Raw genomic sequence first — 20,029 nt, forward strand, 5'->3', positions numbered from 1 at the left:
ATAGACGAGAAGGGTTGTAGGGAGGAATTAGAAGGGAAAATAATGCAATAATATTTTAAGAAAAACTACAGGGTTGTCAAGATGGTTCCTTAGGTTAAGTGTTTGGCAGGTCTGATGACCCAAAAATCTCCAGAACACACATAAAAAAAACAAATGTGGTAGAACCCATCTGTAACCCCAGAATTACTATGGGGAGATGAGAGGTGGGAAGAGAAGAATCACCCCAAGTTTGTTGGCCAGCTAGCCTGAAGCATACAGAGAAACAAGAGAGATCCTGCCTTAAAGCAAGGTGGAGAGAAAATATCAGCTCCAAACATCTGTCATCTGTTCATTGTAGACAATGTCATGGGAAAAAAGTTGTCATGTGATCTACACATATGCACCACGGTACGAGCGTGCTCACACTCATATATGCGCCATACACAGATGCACAAAAACATCTTTACGACTCTGAACGTATTGAGCTTTTTCTTGAATAGATTATATCAGCAATTCTGCTGTTTTAATTTATATACTGTGCTGCTTATCCACAAAGAAAACATGAGTATTTAAATTTTTGGTAAAAGCAAAAGAATAAACAACAATTTAAACCTATCTTCTGCAGCCCTATCTGAGTAACAGCAAGGATAAAAATGTATACTCACCATCAGCTGAAAATTTGTCAACAGCTTGGCTCAAAGTGAGGAAGTTGCCCGTAGATTTTGACATCTGAAAAAGCAAGCAGTATTTAAGCATTAATAAGAATATACATAAATGAGCTGGGTTGGCAGTGGTGGCATGCGCCTTTAATCCCAGCACTCGGGAGGCAGAGGCAAGTGGATCTCTGTGAGTTTGAGGGTAGAGTGAGACTTTCACGACCTTCAGCTATAGAGAAGTAGCATTTGCTAACAGGGTCTCACCATGTAGCCCTTGCAGGAAAGGAGCTCATAGAGAACTATCTGCCTCTGCCTCCTAAACGCTAAGATGAAAGGTGCGCACCACCATGCCCACTGCAGGAGAACTTTTAAAATCACCTTTTGCTCTTAGAATACTGGCTATATCTGACACTGCATACTGTAATTTATACCAACTGCTGTTTGTTCAAATCTGTATCTATTTCCACTATAACACTAATAAAGATTTGTTTCCATTTTCATTTATGTATGTGTGAGGGTATGAGTGTGTGTGAGCGTGCACATGCCCACGGAGTCCAGAAGGGAGCTTGGATCCATGGAGCTGTAGAGCCATGGGTACTCGGAGCTGCACGGGCTGAGCTGTCCTCCAGCTCTACTGAACAGCATCCCTGTCATTACTATTCTATTGGTTACAATAAATTTATTAGTTGGTCAATGAACCTAGCTTACTAATTCGGAAATAAATACAGCCACTTTTGAGATTGTCTTTTTGTGGTTTCTGCTGAGCAGGCATTAGAGGGACAAGTGAAGGGAGGCTGTCTAACTTTTTATTAGAAAACTGACTTACTGAGATAAATCCTACACATCCAGCAAAAGGAACAATATTCCTAATGATGTTGGGAGTAGCAGTGTAAGCAGGAACAGTATTAACATTACAAGATATATAAAAACCCCTAACGCTCCAAATTCTCTTGTTCTTCAAGAACTGTAAGTCACAGTAGCAAACAAAAGCACCTGGCATTCTCTCCTGCTGTGGAACAATCCTTTACTATACTATGAATGTGTATTACTCTCATTTGCTAATAAAAGCTGATTGGCCCATAACTGGGCAGGAAGAGATTGAGTGCTAGAGCCAAACTAGGAGAATTCTAGGAAGAGGAAAGTCAGGTCAGAGAGTCGCAGAGGAAGCAAGAGATGAACATAATAAAGGTACCTCCATGTGGCTGAGCATAAATTTAGAAATATGGGCTAATTTAAGTGTAAGAGTTAGCTAGTAACAAGCCTGAGCTATTGGCCAAGCATTTATAATTTATATTAAGCCTCCATGTTAGGAAGCAGTTTGAGGTATTTGGGAACAGGTGGGCAGGAGAGAAATGTCTGGTTAAGCTCTCCACTGGTAAGAGGCATCTGATGGGTCACAATGCTAATTTTTTAACCTTCCTGTCCTCACTGCCTTTGCTTCATTGCTCCCTGCCAGTCCTAATTTGTATCATTCTGAATCCCATTATCATAACAAACCTGTTGTGCTTACTCAAAGATTAAAATCTACTTGATGCTATTCAGCCTAAGGAGTTTAGGTAACTTCTCTTAACTCTAATTAGTTGGTATTACTGTTTATTTTCTTCCTCCTGGGTTGAAAAGCCTGGCCCGGAGCCTCACCTTCTCTGAGTTGAGCAGCAGATGTCCATTTGCTCGCACAGCCACAGGCCACTTGTCACTTCACAGGCACATGTTGCAAAACAAAAAGAAAAACAGGATTATAGCTCCCCATGGTATCTTGAGGTAAATGTTAACAATGAGCAGTTTGTTGAAACAAAGCCATGGTGCTACAATTGTAGGCAGCTTTTGCTTTGAAGGTCTAGGGCTCAAAAACAAGGCTTGGCTCATCCCACAGAAGTCCTCCCTGTGCTGTGCTACTGTTTTCAACAGGAAGCAATTGAAATGAACCAAAGGACCTCTGTGAGTTATGAAAACAAAAATGCTGCAACTGTTTTGAAACCATAGGCAGAGCTCAGGTATGAACACAGGAAGATCTTGAAAATATGCTATTATGCAAAAAGAAAGAAGAACGCATATACTGTGGTTACCTTTGCAAGAATACAAATATATAGCTAATTTCCAGAATATACATAAATATTTGTTCCAAAATAAACCAGAAAACAGCCAGGCGATGGTGGCGTACACCTTTAATCCCAGCACTTGGGCGGCAGAGGCAGGAGGAACTCTGTGAGTTCAGGCCAGCCTGGTCTACAGAGTGAGCTCCAGGACAGTCAGGACTATAGCAGAGTGGAATAAGTACAACGGTGGGTGGAAGGTCATGAGCAGCAGCCTTTTATCTTCACACACTGCACTATGCACTCTCAAACCTGTCTGAAAACTGCCGCATGCCTGCACCAAACAGATCACTATCCCTTTATGACCCGAAAGAAAGCATACTCTTTGGGCTGTCCATCCAGGAAGAAGCACATTCCACATTAAGGCACACTGTGCAAATCAATCTAAGCCCTCCACAGCCATTCCTTAAGATACTCGAAGACACCCTTACTGACCATCAAAAAACACAGCCCACACAGACTTGAGCACTCACCTCTGTTCTGGCCACATGGCCACATGGTTATAAATATAATACGAAAGATGATTTGGAATCAGATCTTTGCCGGAGGCTCGAAGGTCCACTGGATACCAGAACTCAAATTCCTGCTTCAGCTGATCCAGCTTTTCCTTTGGGATCTGAGTCTTAGGAAATGGTGCATCCTTGAAGAACACATAATCCCAAACATCCTTAGTCATCTGCTGGGGTCTGCATTGAAATAAGGCAAACAAATGTACTATTATTTTGAAAGAGTCAGAATTTTCACCTAATCATCAATTGAAATTTTAATGAGTTACCGTATCAAACAAGAGCAAACTGCTCCCCTATGAGTCAAGAAGGCATAACAGCACAGGAGGGGCTACTTAACCAATTAATCATCTTTCTCAGTTGCACAATAAAAAGGCAAAACATAGCAAAAGACTGCTAACCAAAAAAAAAAAAAAAAAGGCCAGGCTCACACTATGTAGCCCTGGCTGTCCACTATGCATATCAGGCTGACCTTCAACTCACAGAGAGAGGCCTACCTCTGCCTCCCAAGTCCTGGGATTAAAAGTAAATGCCTCCTGCTAGCCAAATTCTTGAGAAAAATAAATATGGAAGAATGAATTTCTAAATATGTAAACCAAAATGTCACAACATGTGCATAGTTCTTCTCCTGAACTATGTACCAACCTGATGCCCAGTGGAGATTCTGCCTGCCCCTGCAGGTCATTCCCCTGCAACAGGTGTGCCACTGTGTAATAGGCCATGTAAATAGTGGAATCAGACAGTGATTCAATCAACCACTGCTCATCCCAAGGCAGACGAGTGCCTGCAAGACAAAAAGAGAAAAAATTAATGTTGAATAAAGCTAAGAGATGACCACTGGAAGAAGCCACATCTTCAAGGCTACAGTCTAGCAAGTTCCATTGTTGTTGAGTGTGGGTTGCTGCTATTTTGTTTATGGTGCTAGGAAGCGCACACAGGAACCAAGCACTCTTCATTGAGCTATATCCCCAACCCTAAGAAGCTCTAAATCCTACCTTAATAATTTCTAAAGATAAAACACTGCACAAAACCAAAAATGGGTGAACCTCTGGAGTCCTTTAGTAGAAATGCCATGGGACTAGGGAGAGGGTTCGGTAAGTAAGAACACTTGCCATCCACACAGAAAAACCAGAATTTGGTTCCCAATACCATGTAAGATCCTGACTACCATAGTAGTCACTACTGGGAAGATAGGAAAATCCTGGCTGCTAACCCAGCTCCAGAAAGTGACAGAAGGGGACACCAGACACATTCCACTGGCCTCCACACACGAACAGGCATACACACTCTGCTCATAAATGTGCCTACTCCTTATACATACACCACACACACACACACACACACACACACGGTAAGTACATAAATAAGAGACAGATCATACTCTAAAGCCATGTGGGTTGAAGAGGACATACCTAGCATTAGATAGATTACAGGGAACCACATCCTAGTCTTTCCCATCCTCTAACCAAAACCTGGCACCTCCAAATTAGCAAACATCAGAAGAAAGGAGGAAGGAAGAGGGAAAGTGCATTTTCTATTCTTTTTCTTTTTTTTAAGACAGGGTTTCTCTGAAGATTTGGAGCCTGATCTAAAAACTCACTCTGTAGACCAGGCTGGCCTTGAACTCACAGAGATCCACCTGCCTCTGGCCCCCTCCCCCAGTGCTGGGATTAATAGCGTGCGCCACCACCACCCAGCTGAAATGTGCATTTTCCATCTAACAAAATCATCCAAACAGAAGTGCGGAAAGTCTGCTGACCTAAACCATACGTTCTTGAGCAAGCATGTTCTTGTAGCCAGTCTAAGGAAGCTTCAAAATTCTTCCTGCTCTCCTCGCAGAACCTAAGGAGAACAAAGGCCGAAGAGTGTACTTGCTTTTCATCAGCCTCCACGGCTCTCATCCCCACGCCCTTTCAGTTTTCCCCCATCTTACGTTTCCATGTTCTTCAAACACTGAAATGTCTCTTTCTTCCAGCTCTCCTCTCCATAATCCAGGTACCTGGGGGAGAACAAAAGGAACTTGTCTCACTGTCAGAAATGACCACAGTGACTGACAGAATCATCTTGTGTAAGAGGGACTAACCACTGGTCACACAGGGCCACGACACATTCGTCCGCAGACCTCGACATCACTTGCTTTTCTGGTTCCATGTAGATAAGTGCATCCCCCTAAACGAAGGTGAATAAAGACATGGCAGATGTCACGTCCAATCAACCCGATTCTTCAGGGACAGAAGCCTCCCCTCCCCAGGCTCGACAGAGTCTGCTTCTCTGTGCAGTATCTGCTTCCGGAACACTTCATCAAGTGGACCACTTCACAGGCTACTCATCATTTTAGCACTTTCTAATCTTATGGTTGGAGAGGTGGCTGCCTATGATAACCTTCTATCTTTGTTATTAAAATACAAAGAAAAATTTAAAAACTAAATACATGACACCACTGTTTTTAAAATAATATAAACATGAAAAACCTTATTATAAGATAAAATGCAGCTCTAAATAGAAAACTGACCACAATTTATTTATTTTTGGTTGAGGCAAGGTTTCATTTAGCCCAGGCTAGCCTCAAACATGGTATGTAGCAGAGGATGACCTTGAACTTCTGATTCTCCTACCTATACCCCCAAGTACTGAGATAGGTATGCATCATCATGTGGACTCAACTGATATTTTATTTTTTTAACTTGATATAATTATCTCTTCATACATTTTAGGACCAAACACTTAAAGCTAGGATTTTTTTCCTTTGGTTTTTTGAGATGGTTTGTGTAGCCTTGGCTGTCCTGGAACTTGCTCTGTAGACCAGGCTGGCTTCAAACTCACAGAAATCCACCTGCTTCTGCCTCCGAAGTGCTGAGATTAAAGTGTGCACCACTCCCATCCAGCAAGCTAGGATAACTTTTTTGTTGTTGTTGTTTTGGTTTTTCGAGACAGGGTTTCCCTGTAGTTTCTAGAGCCTGTCCTGGAACTAGCTCTTGTAGACCAGGCTGGCCTCGAACTCACAGAGATCCGCCTGCCTCTGCCTCCCGAGTGCTGGGATTAAAGGCGTGCGCCACCACCGCCCGGCCAAGCTAGGATAACTTTTAAAACTAAAATCCAATATTATCATTCACAAAATGAGATATGTGCTGTACTTATAATGCGATTCTTCACTCTACATTAAAAAGCTATGCTTTTGGTTTGTACACAGTGGATTAGAAATAGATATTTAACTCCATCAAAAAAAAATTTCAATTCCAACTGACAATGAAGAAGATGGAGGGATGGACTGACTCTACAAAGATGAGCAGAATGGGAAAAGAAAAGGCTGAGCCCATAATAACTATTCCCACAGAGATAAAGCTCAGCAGAGTGGTTGCAAGTATGTGCAAGGTCCTGGGTTCAAGCCCAAGTAAAAGGATCAAATAAAGGAAAGAAATGAAAAGTTAGCTGCATCTTAACCGGCGGAAGAAAAAGCTGAGGAGAAACCCCTTTGCACTGCTGAGCCTCCAAGCGCTCGGGAATTAGTGTGCGGCCTGGTTCTTCAAGTAGAAAACAACGACGCTGCGGAGACGACAGACTGACGCAGAGAGGACAGACTGACATTTTAAACCGCGGTTAGGAGCCCAGACAGCCTAATCCATGCGCTGATTAGTTTTTATTGCCAGCTAGACAAGCTATAGTCACCCAGAAGAGGGAGCCTCACATGGGGAATTTCCTAGATCAGGCTGACCTGGAGGTGGTCTGTGGACATTTGTTTTTAATTGGTGACTGATGTGGGTAGCACCATCCCTAGGCAGGTGGACCTGGTTGTGCAAGAAAGGTAGCTGAGCATGAGCCAGTGAGCAGCATTCTTCCACGGTTCCTACCTCTGTTCCTGCCCTGACTTCCCTCAGTGATGGAATATTACTTGGAAGTGCAAGTTGAAATAAACCCTTTCCTCCCCAAGCACAGGCACAGAAAGCAAAACTCACCATGCAGAAAGCAACTGCGCCCATCCCTGCGCCAGCAGTATATCAAAGGCTTATCCTCTGGGGCAAATCATAGCACAGACATCACAGCAAAATCAGCAGATTACTTGAAAGTCAGCACACCAGCTGCTGGTACCATCTCTACCAATCTCCCACTCGACTTTCAGACTGCTCAGTCCAGAACTGCTACCCAGAAAGTCAAAGGTAAATATAGAAAGACATACACCGCCTAGATTTATGCTCACCAGAAAGCTACTAGAGACACAACTTATCAAAATGAGCAGGAAAAACAGGAGACGAGCCATGGAATTACATCAAGGAGACCAGCTTTGAGAGTGGCAAAACTAGTCAAGAGGCATCAGCTCCACCAGTGACAGCAACCCATCCAGACCACGTGGCCAAAGGCTCTGGGAGAGCACTCTAAGATGAAACGAAGGACAAGCTGGGAAAAACGCATAGCTGCAAGTTTGGGAATAGGTTGTTTAGTCATGAGCAACTATTAATTCTATGGAAAAATAAAAACTGGAGAATAAAATATTCACTATATACCAGTCAGATTAGCCATGTGTCAAAAGAATAAACAATGACTAATCTAGTATACATTATAAATACATTATGAATATGAAAGATAAAGAAGTATATAAAAGATACAAGAAGAGGTATTAAAGAATTTAATTCTTGGGTATTTTTTTCCATAATAGGAAGTTAGTGGCTGATAGCTAAACCTAAGGAAGCATCAAACAAAAACTACACTCCAGCAGTTTTAGTCCCGGCTACGGGAGGCGGAAGCGAGGAGACGACGGCTTCAGTGGTGGTCTGGGCTACCCCAGGAGACCCTCTCTCAACAAAACAAAGCAACAAAACTTACATTAGAAACACCTAGAGCAGTCGGGCGGTGGTGGTGCACGCCTTTAATCCCAGCACTCGGGAGGCAGAGGCAGGCAGATCTCTGTGAGTTCGAGGCCAGCCTGGTCTACAAGAGCTAGTTCCAGGACCCGCTCTAAAAAAAAAAAAAGCTGCAGAGAAACCCTATCTCGAAAAAACCGAAAAAAGAAAGAAAAAAAAAGAAACACCTAGAGCTCTATGAAAGCTGGGCATGGTGGCTCATATCTGTAATCACAGCATTTGGGAGGCTGAGGCAGGAGGACTGCCACAAGTTAGAGGCCAGTCTAGACTACAAAGTGAGACCATGTCTCCGAAGGAAAAAAAAATGCGCGAGAGACAGAGAAACAAGAGACAGAGGCAGAAACAGAGGTGCCACAGAGGAGACCAGTATTAAAATAAGCAACACAGTCGAAGGCTGTCCTCTCCAAAGAGAAATGAAAAAGTATGTGAAAAGACAGAGTAGATGGCTGGTTTCTGTTACTGTGTTTGTGTGCATGTGCGTGTATGTTTGTGTGCATGTGTGTGTGTGCATGTGCGTGTATGCATGTGTGCATGTCCATGTATGCTTGTGTGCATGTAGAAGCCAGGTAACATTCTTTAGGGGCCATTTTTTTATTCCTTTTGAGACAGGGTCTCTCACTGGCCTGGAATTCATTAAGCAGGAGTAAAGTGAATCCCAGGGATCTGCCTGCTTCCACCCCCCCAGTAGTGGATATCAACATGCACCATCACGCAAGTATGCGTTCCGGGGCTAGAACTTGATGGAGGAGTGTCTATGTGTTACTTTCATTGATTAATAAAAAAAGCCGGGCGGTGGTGGCGCACGCCTTTAATCCCAGCACTCGGGAGGCAGAGGCAGGCGGATCTCTGTGAGTTCGAGGCCAGCCTGGTCTACAAGAGCTAGGTCCAGGACAGGCTCTAAAAAAGCTGCAGAGAAACCCTGTCTCGAAAAACCAAAAAAAAAAAAAAAAAAAAAAAAAAAAAACCGCCTTGGCCCTTTAAAAGGACAGAAAATTAGGTAGGCGGAGTAGACAGAACAGAATTGTGGGAGAAAGGAAGCAGAGTTGGGGAGACACTTCAGGCAGTCGCCATATGCAGTCACCATGCCTCTCCTCTCTGAGATGGATGCAGGTTAAGATCTCTTCTGGTAAGCGACCACCTCATGGTGCTACACAGATTACTAAATAAGGGTTAAAGGAAGATGTGAGAATTAACCAATAAGAGGCTGAAACTAATGGGCCAGGCAGTGTTTAAAAGAATACAGTTTCCGTGTAATTATTTTGGGTAAAGCTAGCCGGGTGGCAGGACACAGCCCGCAGCTCCATCTACAAGAACTCAAGTCTTCTCCCAGCCTGTTTTGTTCTGGAGCCAGCACTGTTTCTCAAGTCTCTGCCTCCTGGTTACAGATATGAATCAATACACTAACCTTTGCTTTTTGAATTCAGTAAACATAAAGACCACTGTCTACATATCATGGGTCAGGATGACTGTTAAAATCAAAACTTTAAGAGATAAGTAACTAAACAAAGTTATGTCAAAGGAGGAGTCTGGAGATGAAAAACAAAATACAGAGGTAAAAAGCAAAGGAGGACAGAAAAAGGGTGCAACCACTGTAAACAACTCTAAAGTGGCCACTGTCGAGACATGGCCAGAGCTGTCTGCCTGTGCTCTGCACATCAGCTTTGGTTGTGTCTGGGTGTGCTGTCTTCTTGTTGTGGGGGAGAAGGTGAGTTGAAACACTGTATAGCCCAGGCTAGTCATGGAGTTGAGAGCTCCCTGCCCCTACCTCCTAAATGCTGGGATGACGGTATGCACTACCACACATGGCACAGGCCAGCCTTAGGGCACAACCTCATCCCTATAACAGGAGACTCAAATTAGATGGACTGCAAATAGGCCTATTTCCTGCCATAACGCTATGCTATCTTTTTATATAGTGCTAGGTCCTACTAAAAAACTAATGGCTAATAACACTCTTAGGTCTACTGATCAGTGAACTGTTCTTCCCAAACAGTCCCCAGAGGACAGGCTACCACCTACAGCGTCAATCATGTTTTTCTGAATAGTCTTCTTTACGTTCTGGATCTTCTGTCCTTTAAATCCATCCACCAACATCACCTACAAGGAGGAAAGGGGAACATACAAGACAAATTTTGCTTCAAGTTTCCCTAGTCAAATGTACTTTACAGACCAAACTAAAAATATCTTTAGAATAACAGTTATCACATTTATAACCATAACTTTATTTTGATACAGTAAACACAACTGATATTCATAACATACTGGTTCTAAGTGTAACTGGGTCTAGTACTGTTGTCTTTCTGTAGCTGTAGCTAATGACAGCTTGGCTAGGAAGACACATTCCCTTCCATGCTCAAGCTTCCATATGGAGATGAAGAGTTTATATCAGGTTCTTAACCTGTGGGCCGCACCCCTAGAGGGGTCACATAGCAGATATTCTGCCTATCAGATATTTACATTATGATTCATAACAGTAGCAAAATTATAGTTATGAAGCAGCGACAAAATAATTTTATGGTTCCAGGTCACCAAAATATGAGAAGCTTTATTAAAGGGTCACAGCATTTGGAAGGCTGAGAACCACTCTTCCGAGTATAACCCATTCAGGTGTCTCTTTCCGACCTGCAAAGAATTAACTCACACTTTGTTCCCCAAGATGAGGCCACAAGCCTCATAAAGCTGACTTGGGTAAACGCTCAGATTTTTTACCTGTCTGACTCTGTGCCACTAACAAACAGTTCCCATTTTAGGTGGAAAAACACACACTGCTTTTGATTTTGCTCTTCAGGTTATTAACATATTGATGTTTCATTCTATGTAATTAAGTTATAGCCATAGTCACTGTGCAGGATCAAAGATCATGGAGCAAAGCTGCCAACTCTGAATCCCAATTCTGCCACAAGCTTGAGAAAACAGTAGCCCTTTGTGCCTTTCCTTACCTGTAAGTGACGACGAGACTGCCCACTTTGCAGCATTATTTTGTGAACTCAGTTAATACTGAATCTGAGCAGGTGACTCAGCAGTTAAAAGCACTTGTTGCTCTTACAGAGGACCTGGGTTCAGTTTCCAGAACCCATATGGTAGCTCATGGGCTTCTGTAACTCAGTTTCTGGAGATCTGACCTCCAAGAGCACCACATAAATATGTAGAGCACATATAGGCATAACACATATACACATAATAAATAAATAAGTGAACTAATGAATTAATAAATAAAACATTCTTTACTTTTAAGTTCAAATATTAAAGTATTGGCTCTTACTACCATTTAAAATACTGTCATGGTTTGACAAAGAATAGCCGCCATAGGCTTGTATATTTGAATGCTTAGTTATCAGGGAATAGCAGTACTTGAGGAGAATTAGTTGGAAGAAGTGTGCCACTGATGGACTTTGAGGTTTCAAAAGCCTGAGCCAAGCCCAGTGTCTCTCAGCCATCAGATCAGTACGTAGGTCTCAGCTACCTCTCCAACACCAAGTCTCCCTGAACCATGATGATAATGGACTAAACCTCTGAAACTGTAAGCCAGCCTCAATTAAATTTTTTTCTTATAAGAGTTGCCTTGGTCACAGTATTTCTTCACAGCAAAAGAACAATGATTAAGACAATATACAATTCACTTTTTAAAAAAAAATTAAACTAATTTTTGTTTATCTAAGAAAGGGAAAATGTAAAAATAAAAACCACTCCCAATATGTGTCCTTAAAAACATTCACTTCAGCCTTACGTGGCTAACCTGACTGAGTTTCTCTTGTCTAGTTTAGTCTCCCCTGAAAACCTAAGGCACATTAGCACAGGCAGGACTGAGAAAGGAAGCTCAGAACAGCTTTGTGGTCCTCACTTGGCACTTGATAGGCATCAACAAATGAATTAATAGACAGAATAAAATGGCTTAAGATAAAATGAACCCATTATGAAAAGCAAAAAAAGCATTCTTTTTTCCAATTTTAAAGATGTATTTATTTATTTTATGTGCACTGCATGCATGCCTACTGGATCCCCTGCACTGTGGTTACAGATGACTGTGAGCCACCATGTCGGGGTTGGGAATCCAATCCAAGTTCTCTATAAAAGCAGTAAGTGCACTTAACTGTTAAGCCATCTCCCAGTCCTGGAACAGGCATTCTTGATGCAGCCAACCTTTAGAATTGTATTGTATAATAACAGGAACTAATTTTAAATATCTCAAGAAATCTTTTTCTTAGAGATTCCCAGAACACTCACACACACACACACACACACACAAATGTAATTCTGGAAATGTTTCTAAAAATGACATGATAAAAACTGGAATTTAGAATAAAATTTACTTATCTTTTCCAAATTAGTGTTTTATAAAAACTATGTTTAATTTTTCCTTTTAAGTTAAAATTAGAGGAACAGCATAACATACAGCTACAAATAAAAACAATAAAAATTATGACTTACGCCATCATAAAATCCTCTTAAATACAATTTCTCCTTTGCTTCTGCAAGTTTTTCACGGTCATTCTGGCTCTGAATTTTCAGCTCATCACAAAGGGTGACAGCAGAAAGACTTCCAAACCCTGGGATTTCAAGGACTGGCACCTGCAGAGAACAGCAACACCAAATGTGGATTCATGCTGAAAGGCAACACAAACCAGCCGTGTGGACATGGCTCCGTTGCCCTGTAAAGCCACATTGGATTTTACTATCACCAGGCAGTGACGTACACTCAGAGCTCACAGACACTCACCTGCAGATGGCAATGCGTGCACTCCCTTACCACGGAACAACACGTGCCGCCCCTACTCTCACCTCCTGCCACACAGGCTACTGAACAACTAAGGCTGCGAGAAGCAGAGCAATGTCAACTGTTTTTATGGATGGCTTCAAGCATCTATCAAATTTTTGGAGTCTTTTCCCCCAGTGTTGAGAATCACACCCAGAGCAATGAGCATGTCCAAGCTCACTCTCCTACACTCTTCATTAAGGTTATTTGCTGGTATTATTCTGACTTTTCTTCTGCATGTACAAAAATGAAAACAAGAAACATTAAACAGTTCTGCAAGGTTACAAAATAAATATTCCTAGGTTAAGGAAGGTACATTGTTAACAAGTTAGTATAAAACTGGTGAGAATAGTAGGCTGGAGAGATGGCTCAGAGGTTAAGAGCACTGACTGCTTTTCCAGCGGTCCTGAGTTCAAGTCCCAGCAACCACACAGTGGCTCACAACCATCTATGAAATCTGGTGCCCTCTTCTGGCAGGCAGGCATACATGCAGACAGAACATTGTATACATAATAAATATATGAATGAATAAATAAAAATTTTAAAAAACTGGTGAGAATAATATATACGTTTTCCCAACTGCAGGTGCCAGGTGGAAAGGAAATGCATATTGTTTTCCTTTTCCTGTTATTTACAACAGTAAGTTATCAAATTAAAGTAAGAAAATTCCCTCTCGTTTTCAAACTCTACCAATGATCTATTTTTGTTACAAGAAGAACATGTAAGCGCCTTTTCCTCTTTGATAAAGGCGTGTAATGTCTGGGAATACACACATACTCACCGGCTCAAACGGCAGGACCATTTCATCTCTAATTCCATACTTTGCTCGTAATGCCTATGGAAAATTCGTAAGCTAACATTAGTGCTCAATTTCGTTACTGATACAATCAGTAATAAAGCAAACTCATTTGTTTTCCCGAGGCAAGGCTTTCCTGCAGCAGCCTATGCCGGCCTTACACTTGAGGCCTTCCTGCCTCAGCCTCCCTCTTCCCTGGCTTCAAGCTTTTATTCCATTATTTGTTCTTTCCGTACAGAACATTTTTAACATTATCTCAATAAGGGACCCGTGACCTTTTAAAACTCAATAGTTCACTTTAATGTGAATAGCCTTCAGGTATGTCTAAATATTTTGACATTGTGATAAAACTTGTCACCTATACATTTCCCAATTAAGAACTATGTAACCAGCTTACAAACAAAACCTCGTGTTTTAAATAAGTTTATGATTTTTCACTGAGCCTAATCCATAGCTATCCTGTGACACGTGTAATCCACAGTCCACAGGTTGAACATGTCTGTAGGAAATGCATCAAATGCAACAATGCACACAGACATCGAGACATCACCCCAGTCAAGGGTAATATTCTTGCCTGTAATGAAAATATGGGGCTGAGAGAGTGAGTCAGTGGATGAGAGGACTTGCTACACAAGCATGAGGAGCAGAGTTCAAACCCCCAGCACCCATGAGAGAAGCCAGGCATACTAGAAAGCCCAACACTGCACAAAGTGGAGACAGGAGAATCCTCTGGGACTTATGGCCACCACCCTAGCTCCAAGTCCCATGAGAGACGGTCACAAGAGTGAGGTGGAGGGTGTAAAGCAGGTCACCAAATGTGCTTTCTGTAATGGTGGCGCTGCACACACTCAAAAACACACACACCACCTTCTCAAATTTGTTACAGAATTTTATTCCAAATTCCAACCACAGAAACACACAAACACTGAAAACCAGGTTAGAGATAATGGTTCAGAGACAAACATGTATGCCCTCAGCCTGTGTCCCAGCTGTTCAGCAGTGCCCACTAATATCATGCTAAATTTAAAACAAGAACAAGGCTGGGTGGTGGTGGCACATGCATTTAAATACTGGCAGAGGCAGAAGGATCTCTGTGAGTACAAGGCCAGACTGGTCTATAAAGTAAGTTCCAGGACAGCCATGGCTACACAGAGAAACCCTGTCTTGGGGAGAAAAAAAAAGAATAAAACAAGGACATGAAGCAGATACTTGCTTGCTTTTTCTTCAGGTCTCTGAGCGCTGCCAGATCATCCGGCGAATCAGAAGGAACACTCGTGACCACACCAGTACCTTAAGAAGAAAGAAAGGAATTAACTAATACACCAGAATGCGGTTAGCAAAGCATTCTACCAGCAAAATCTATACCTTTATCCTCCTTAATGGTGAGCATAGGGAGAACGTAGACCACCTTATAGCAGGTCAGCGGTGCAGAAAGTGCAGCCCCAAGGATCTCCTGCATAAAGAGGAGCAAAAAAGGGAAGAAATGTAAATGCAATGAAAAAAGTTAAAATAAGTATTCAAATTTTAAGGTCAAGAGGGTCCTACTGAAAACCATAGAGGAATAAACTCTGGAGATCTACATATGTACAAAATACTTGCTGCAGTTGATGTCATGATGTTACACAGTTGAAAATCACAATGACTTTAAATGTTCTCACATCAAAAATGAGAAGTCTGAAGCACTGTTTGTTAATTACTTTACACAGTCATTCTACCATGTATATACGCATTTTAAACATCATGTTGTTCCCATACATGTGCAAAACTTCTCCACTAAGTAAACAAAATAAAATATACAGAAAAAGTAGCTGGGGGGCTGGAGAGATGGCTCAGAGGTTAAGAACATTGCCTGCTCTTCCAAAGGTCCTGAGTTCAATTCCCAGCAACCACATGGTGGCACACAACCATATGTAATGAGGTCTGGCGCCCTCTTCTGGCCTGCAGGCATACACACAAAGAGAATATTGTATACATAATAAATAAATATTAAAAAAGATAAAAAAAAAAAGAAAGAAAAGAATCCCGTGCTGCACAGGTGTCTGTGTTTGAGCACTATAAAAAAAGAAAAGAAAAAAAAAAGTAGCTGGGCAATGGTAACACACGCCTTTAATCCCAGCACGCAGAAGGCAGAGGCAGATGAATCTTTGAGTTCAAGACTAGCCTGGTCTACAAGATTGAGTTCCAGGACAGTCATGGCTACACAGAGAAACCATGTCTCAAAAAAGAAAAGAAAAGAAAAGAAAAAAGGAAAAAAGAAAACCAGAACCACTGCACTAAAGCTTTCCATGACCAAAAAGCTAGGTAATAAAAGTCACATCAAGAAAATAGAACTAGGGGGGCTGGAGAGATGGCTCAGTGGTTAAGATCATTGCCTGCACTTCTAAAGGTCCTGAGTTCAATTCCCAGCAACCACATGGTGGCTCACAACCATCTGTAATGAGCTCTGGTGCCTTCTTCTGGCCTTCAGGCACACATGCAGACAGAATATTGTACACATAATAAATATTTTTTAAAAAAAGAAAATAGAACTCTACATGTCTAAAATGACAGTTATAAATAAATTCAAGTTGAAGTGAAAAAGATATTCCTACTGCTTCAAAAAAATTAGAGAATGCAGAAAGATTGGGCCTATTCTCTATGTGTGTGTCTCTGTCTCTCTCTCCTTTTGTTCTTTTGTTTGTTTGTTTGTTTGTTTGTTTTTTTAAATGTCTCATATTTCACTCTGTAGCCCAGGCTAGCATAGAACTCACAGTGATCCTCCTGCTTCCACTTCCTGCGTGCCTCCTAGCTCTGCCCTGTACTTGTATGAGACAACAAAGGGCCTGCAGCTGTACACCTGTTCTGCACCATTCTGTTTTATTCCTTTGTGTGGGCATGTGTTTGTGTGTGTGTGTATGTGTGTGTAAACGCACACATGAGCTACCTTTATAGAATCTGCAGTCATATGGGTGACAGCTTACACACCACAGCAGTTTTAAAGGCTGAAATCAAAGGCCTATTCTAAATGCCATGGTGAGAAGGGCATTGAGAACAGGAAACAGAAGCTGGGAGCTGGTGATTCACACCTATAATCCCAGAATTTGGGAAGCAGATCTCTGTGAGTTCAAGGCCAATCTGGTCTACATAGTGAGTTCTAGGATGCCAGGGAGAGAGACCCTATCTCAAAAAAAAAAAAAACAAAACAAAACAAAACCATACAACAAGAACAGGAAACAGTTCTTCAGATGCCTGTGATCCTGTAAGCAGCCCTATGAAACTTACTAGATCACACACACACACACAATAAAATGAAAGTAGAAGGGGGCTAGCTGGGACTAGAAGGGGCTTGTTGAGAATGGGAGGGGGAAGAGAGGGTAAAGAGGGGAGTCAATATGATTGAAATACATTATGTACATGTATAAAATGGCATAATGAAATCTAGAATTATATATAGTTAAGATATGCTAATTTAAAAATAGCAACAACCCCATGGCTGGTGGTCCAGCCTAAAACCCCATCTGTCAGGAGACTGAGGCACAAGAATCACAATTTCAAGGAGATCAGAGGCTGCACAGTAAGTTCAAAGTCAGTCCAGGAAATTTAGTGGAAGCATGTCTCAAAGTACAACAGCTGGGGCATGGCTCAGTGACTGGGCACCTGTGCCGCACCGCTCAGTGATGAAGCACCTGCTTAGCACAGGTAAGGAGCAAAAAGGAAACAGGTGGGCAACATGGTGGCTCACTGCATCTACAATGAGATATGCTGCCCCCTTCTGGTCTGCAGGCATACATGCAGGCAGAACATTGTATACATAATAAATGAATGAATCTTTAAAATAAACTACAAATGTCCTGCACATATTATCTCATGTGTGCTAATTGCAGTTTTTTGATATTCTTTCAAGTTCCACTTCCCTCCAATTTCACAATAAAAATCGAGAGTGCCTCCCCAGCTTACCTCCCCCATTAACTCCTTCACAACAGGCACCACTCCATTGTGCTTGGTGAAACCTTGGTACGACATATTCCTGGCAGCTCTCTGTGTGCAGATGAATATATCACCATTCGCTGTCTCAAACCCAATGTACTTCATATCAGGCCGAACCCAACAGTTAGTCTGTCCAAACATAGTCTCAGGTCTAAGGGTAGCAGCTACCAGGAAGATAGTTTTCCCTTTCAGACCACTAAAAATAAAAAGAACATATTTATATTAAAATTGTGGCTTCCCTCATAATCATCCGATTGTTCAGAAATGATCAATCAAGCCAGACATAATGGAAGCTTCAACCTCAGTACCCAGAAGGCTGAGGAAAGAGCACTAGGTGAAAAACAGTCTCCAAGAAAAGAAGAGGGAAAAAGGAAGAGAAAAAAAAGAAAAGACCATGAAACAGTGATTTTTAGCAAACCTACCTTAATTTTGATGGGTATGGTTCAAGCACCTTCAGTTTGACTAGGGTGTATTCCTGAGGTCCAACGCCCTAAACAAAGAAACAAGGGGAAAATATGGATTCACCCTGCTGACCTATGCAGGAATCCACTCCAGACTCATGACATGGATTCCTGCACATAGGAATAATTCATCCTTCCAGCAAAGAGAATGCCAGTGGTGTGGCCACAATAAAGGGCATTACAGTGGCCACTCAGTGGTCCAGATAATCACCTCTCCAGTTTGTCTGTCGTGATCCATGCAAGGCTGTCCATCTTTTGGAGAATAAATGGTATACCTAAAAAAAGAGCAATAAGCAGCAAACACTGTTATATTATCCAGGTTACATCATGACGTATCAGACAGTATCACTAATACCCTACAAGCATGAATTATAGCTGACACCTTCAGCCAAGCCAGTGTCTAAATTACACATGCTTTGATGAGCAGTTCTGAAACAAAGCTTTGACATCTCCTTCAAGGAAGGGAGCATTAATGAAAACTGTTGATTAGCCTTAGCCTTGAAGTAACGAAACGTAAGACCATAAAATAAATTCACACAGCCGGGCAGTGGTGGCGCACGCCTTTAACCCCAGCACTCAGGAGGTAGAGGCAGGCAGAGTTCTGTGAGTGTGAGGCCAACCTGGTCTACAGAGCGAGTTCCAGGACAGCCAGGGCGACACAGAGAAACCCTGTCTCAAAACAACAAGAACAACAACAACAAAAAAGATAGATTCAAATAAGTTGTTTTTATTTGATCCACATAATAAAGGAAAAAAAATCTTAGCAACTTATAGAAGTATAAGTCAAAACACAAATAAAGTAATTTTGCCAGTGGTTTGCTAGGAATACTGAAAAGAATCATTCCCTTCTCTCTGGTTCTAGCTGTCAAAAACACAAAACAGCTCAGAAGTCAAGACACTGAGCAGCAAGAAAGTGGGAGCTCAGTGACAAAACACATGTCACAGGGTGCGAGCCCTGAGTCCAACACAAATGAAATAGAAAAATAAAAGACACAGAGAAACCCTGTCGCAGGAAGGAAGGAAGGAAGGAAGGAAGGAAGGAAGGAAGGAAGGAAGGAAGGCAGGCAGGCAGACACAGGCAGGCAGGCAGACACAGGCAGGCAGACACAGGCAGGCAGACACAGGCAGGCAGGGCAGACTAAAGGAAAGCAAGAGATACAACAGAACAAGAAGAGAGTGATGAAAAAGGAAAAGACAGACCGACAGGTGAATGGGTGGATGGACAGATAAGAGAGAACAAGATGAGATACAGATACTGGATTGCAATGCAATGCAAGAATTAGGATTTTTAGTTGATTACACTGAAATAAAACAAACTCACCGCTTCCCAAATTTAATTTTGTTTCTTTCTCTTAATGTTAAAAACTGCCACCTGACAAAAGAATCATAGTAAGGATTCACATCCGTGGTGATGAAGGAACGCCGCCAATCTACCTAGAGAAAGAAAAGGAAAAGATAATTTTTATAAATACGGATTCCTATGAGTCGACTATTTACCTTTCTACTATTTATCCCAACTTAACATTAGATCGACTATTAAAGAAGAAAAAAATTCCAGTTCCACATCTTTTTTTTTTTTTTTTCCCCCGAGACAGGGCTTCTCTGTAGCTTTGGAGCCTGTCCTGGAACTAGCTCTTGTAGACAGACCAGGCTGGCCTTGAACTCACAGAGATCCACACGCCTCTGCCTCCCCAAGTGCTTGGATTAAAGGCGTGCGCCACTACCGCCCAGCCAGTTCCACATCTTAAGTTCATATAAATCATTGCAATAATTTTTTAATCAATAGGTTTTAAAATACACACACTTGCTGAGCAGTAAGAGCACATGCCTTTAATCCCAGTACTCAGGAGGCAAAGGCAAGTGGATATTTAAGTTCGAGTCCAGCCTGGTCTACAGAGGGAGTTCCAAGACAGCCAGAACTACACAGAGAAGCTCTGTTTCAAAAAACAAAACAAAACAAACA

At 42.0% G+C, this 20,029-nt stretch overlaps 1 protein-coding gene across 1 annotated transcript in view; it reads right to left on the reverse strand.

The window, feature by feature from the left end:
- The window catches only part of Lars1 (leucyl-tRNA synthetase 1), a 56,213-nt gene that overhangs the window by 22,072 nt on the left and 14,112 nt on the right, over window positions 1–20,029 (reverse strand). The window contains exons 7-22 of the mRNA XM_038330358.2: window positions 19,388–19,500; window positions 18,278–18,341; window positions 18,028–18,095; window positions 17,576–17,801; window positions 15,005–15,092; window positions 14,853–14,929; window positions 13,625–13,678; window positions 12,519–12,659; window positions 10,110–10,187; window positions 5,318–5,403; window positions 5,168–5,233; window positions 4,994–5,076; window positions 3,880–4,018; window positions 3,202–3,414; window positions 2,274–2,331; window positions 645–708 (exon numbers count right to left, since the gene is read on the reverse strand). Coding sequence (XP_038186286.1) covers window positions 645–708; window positions 2,274–2,331; window positions 3,202–3,414; window positions 3,880–4,018; window positions 4,994–5,076; window positions 5,168–5,233; window positions 5,318–5,403; window positions 10,110–10,187; window positions 12,519–12,659; window positions 13,625–13,678; window positions 14,853–14,929; window positions 15,005–15,092; window positions 17,576–17,801; window positions 18,028–18,095; window positions 18,278–18,341; window positions 19,388–19,500 — 1,618 coding nt within the window. The remainder of the gene's footprint in view (window positions 1–644; window positions 709–2,273; window positions 2,332–3,201; window positions 3,415–3,879; window positions 4,019–4,993; window positions 5,077–5,167; window positions 5,234–5,317; window positions 5,404–10,109; window positions 10,188–12,518; window positions 12,660–13,624; window positions 13,679–14,852; window positions 14,930–15,004; window positions 15,093–17,575; window positions 17,802–18,027; window positions 18,096–18,277; window positions 18,342–19,387; window positions 19,501–20,029) is intronic.

The sequence above is a fragment of the Arvicola amphibius genome, chromosome 5 (assembly GCF_903992535.2).
Source record: "Arvicola amphibius chromosome 5, mArvAmp1.2, whole genome shotgun sequence".
NCBI lineage: Eukaryota > Metazoa > Chordata > Mammalia > Rodentia > Cricetidae > Arvicola > Arvicola amphibius.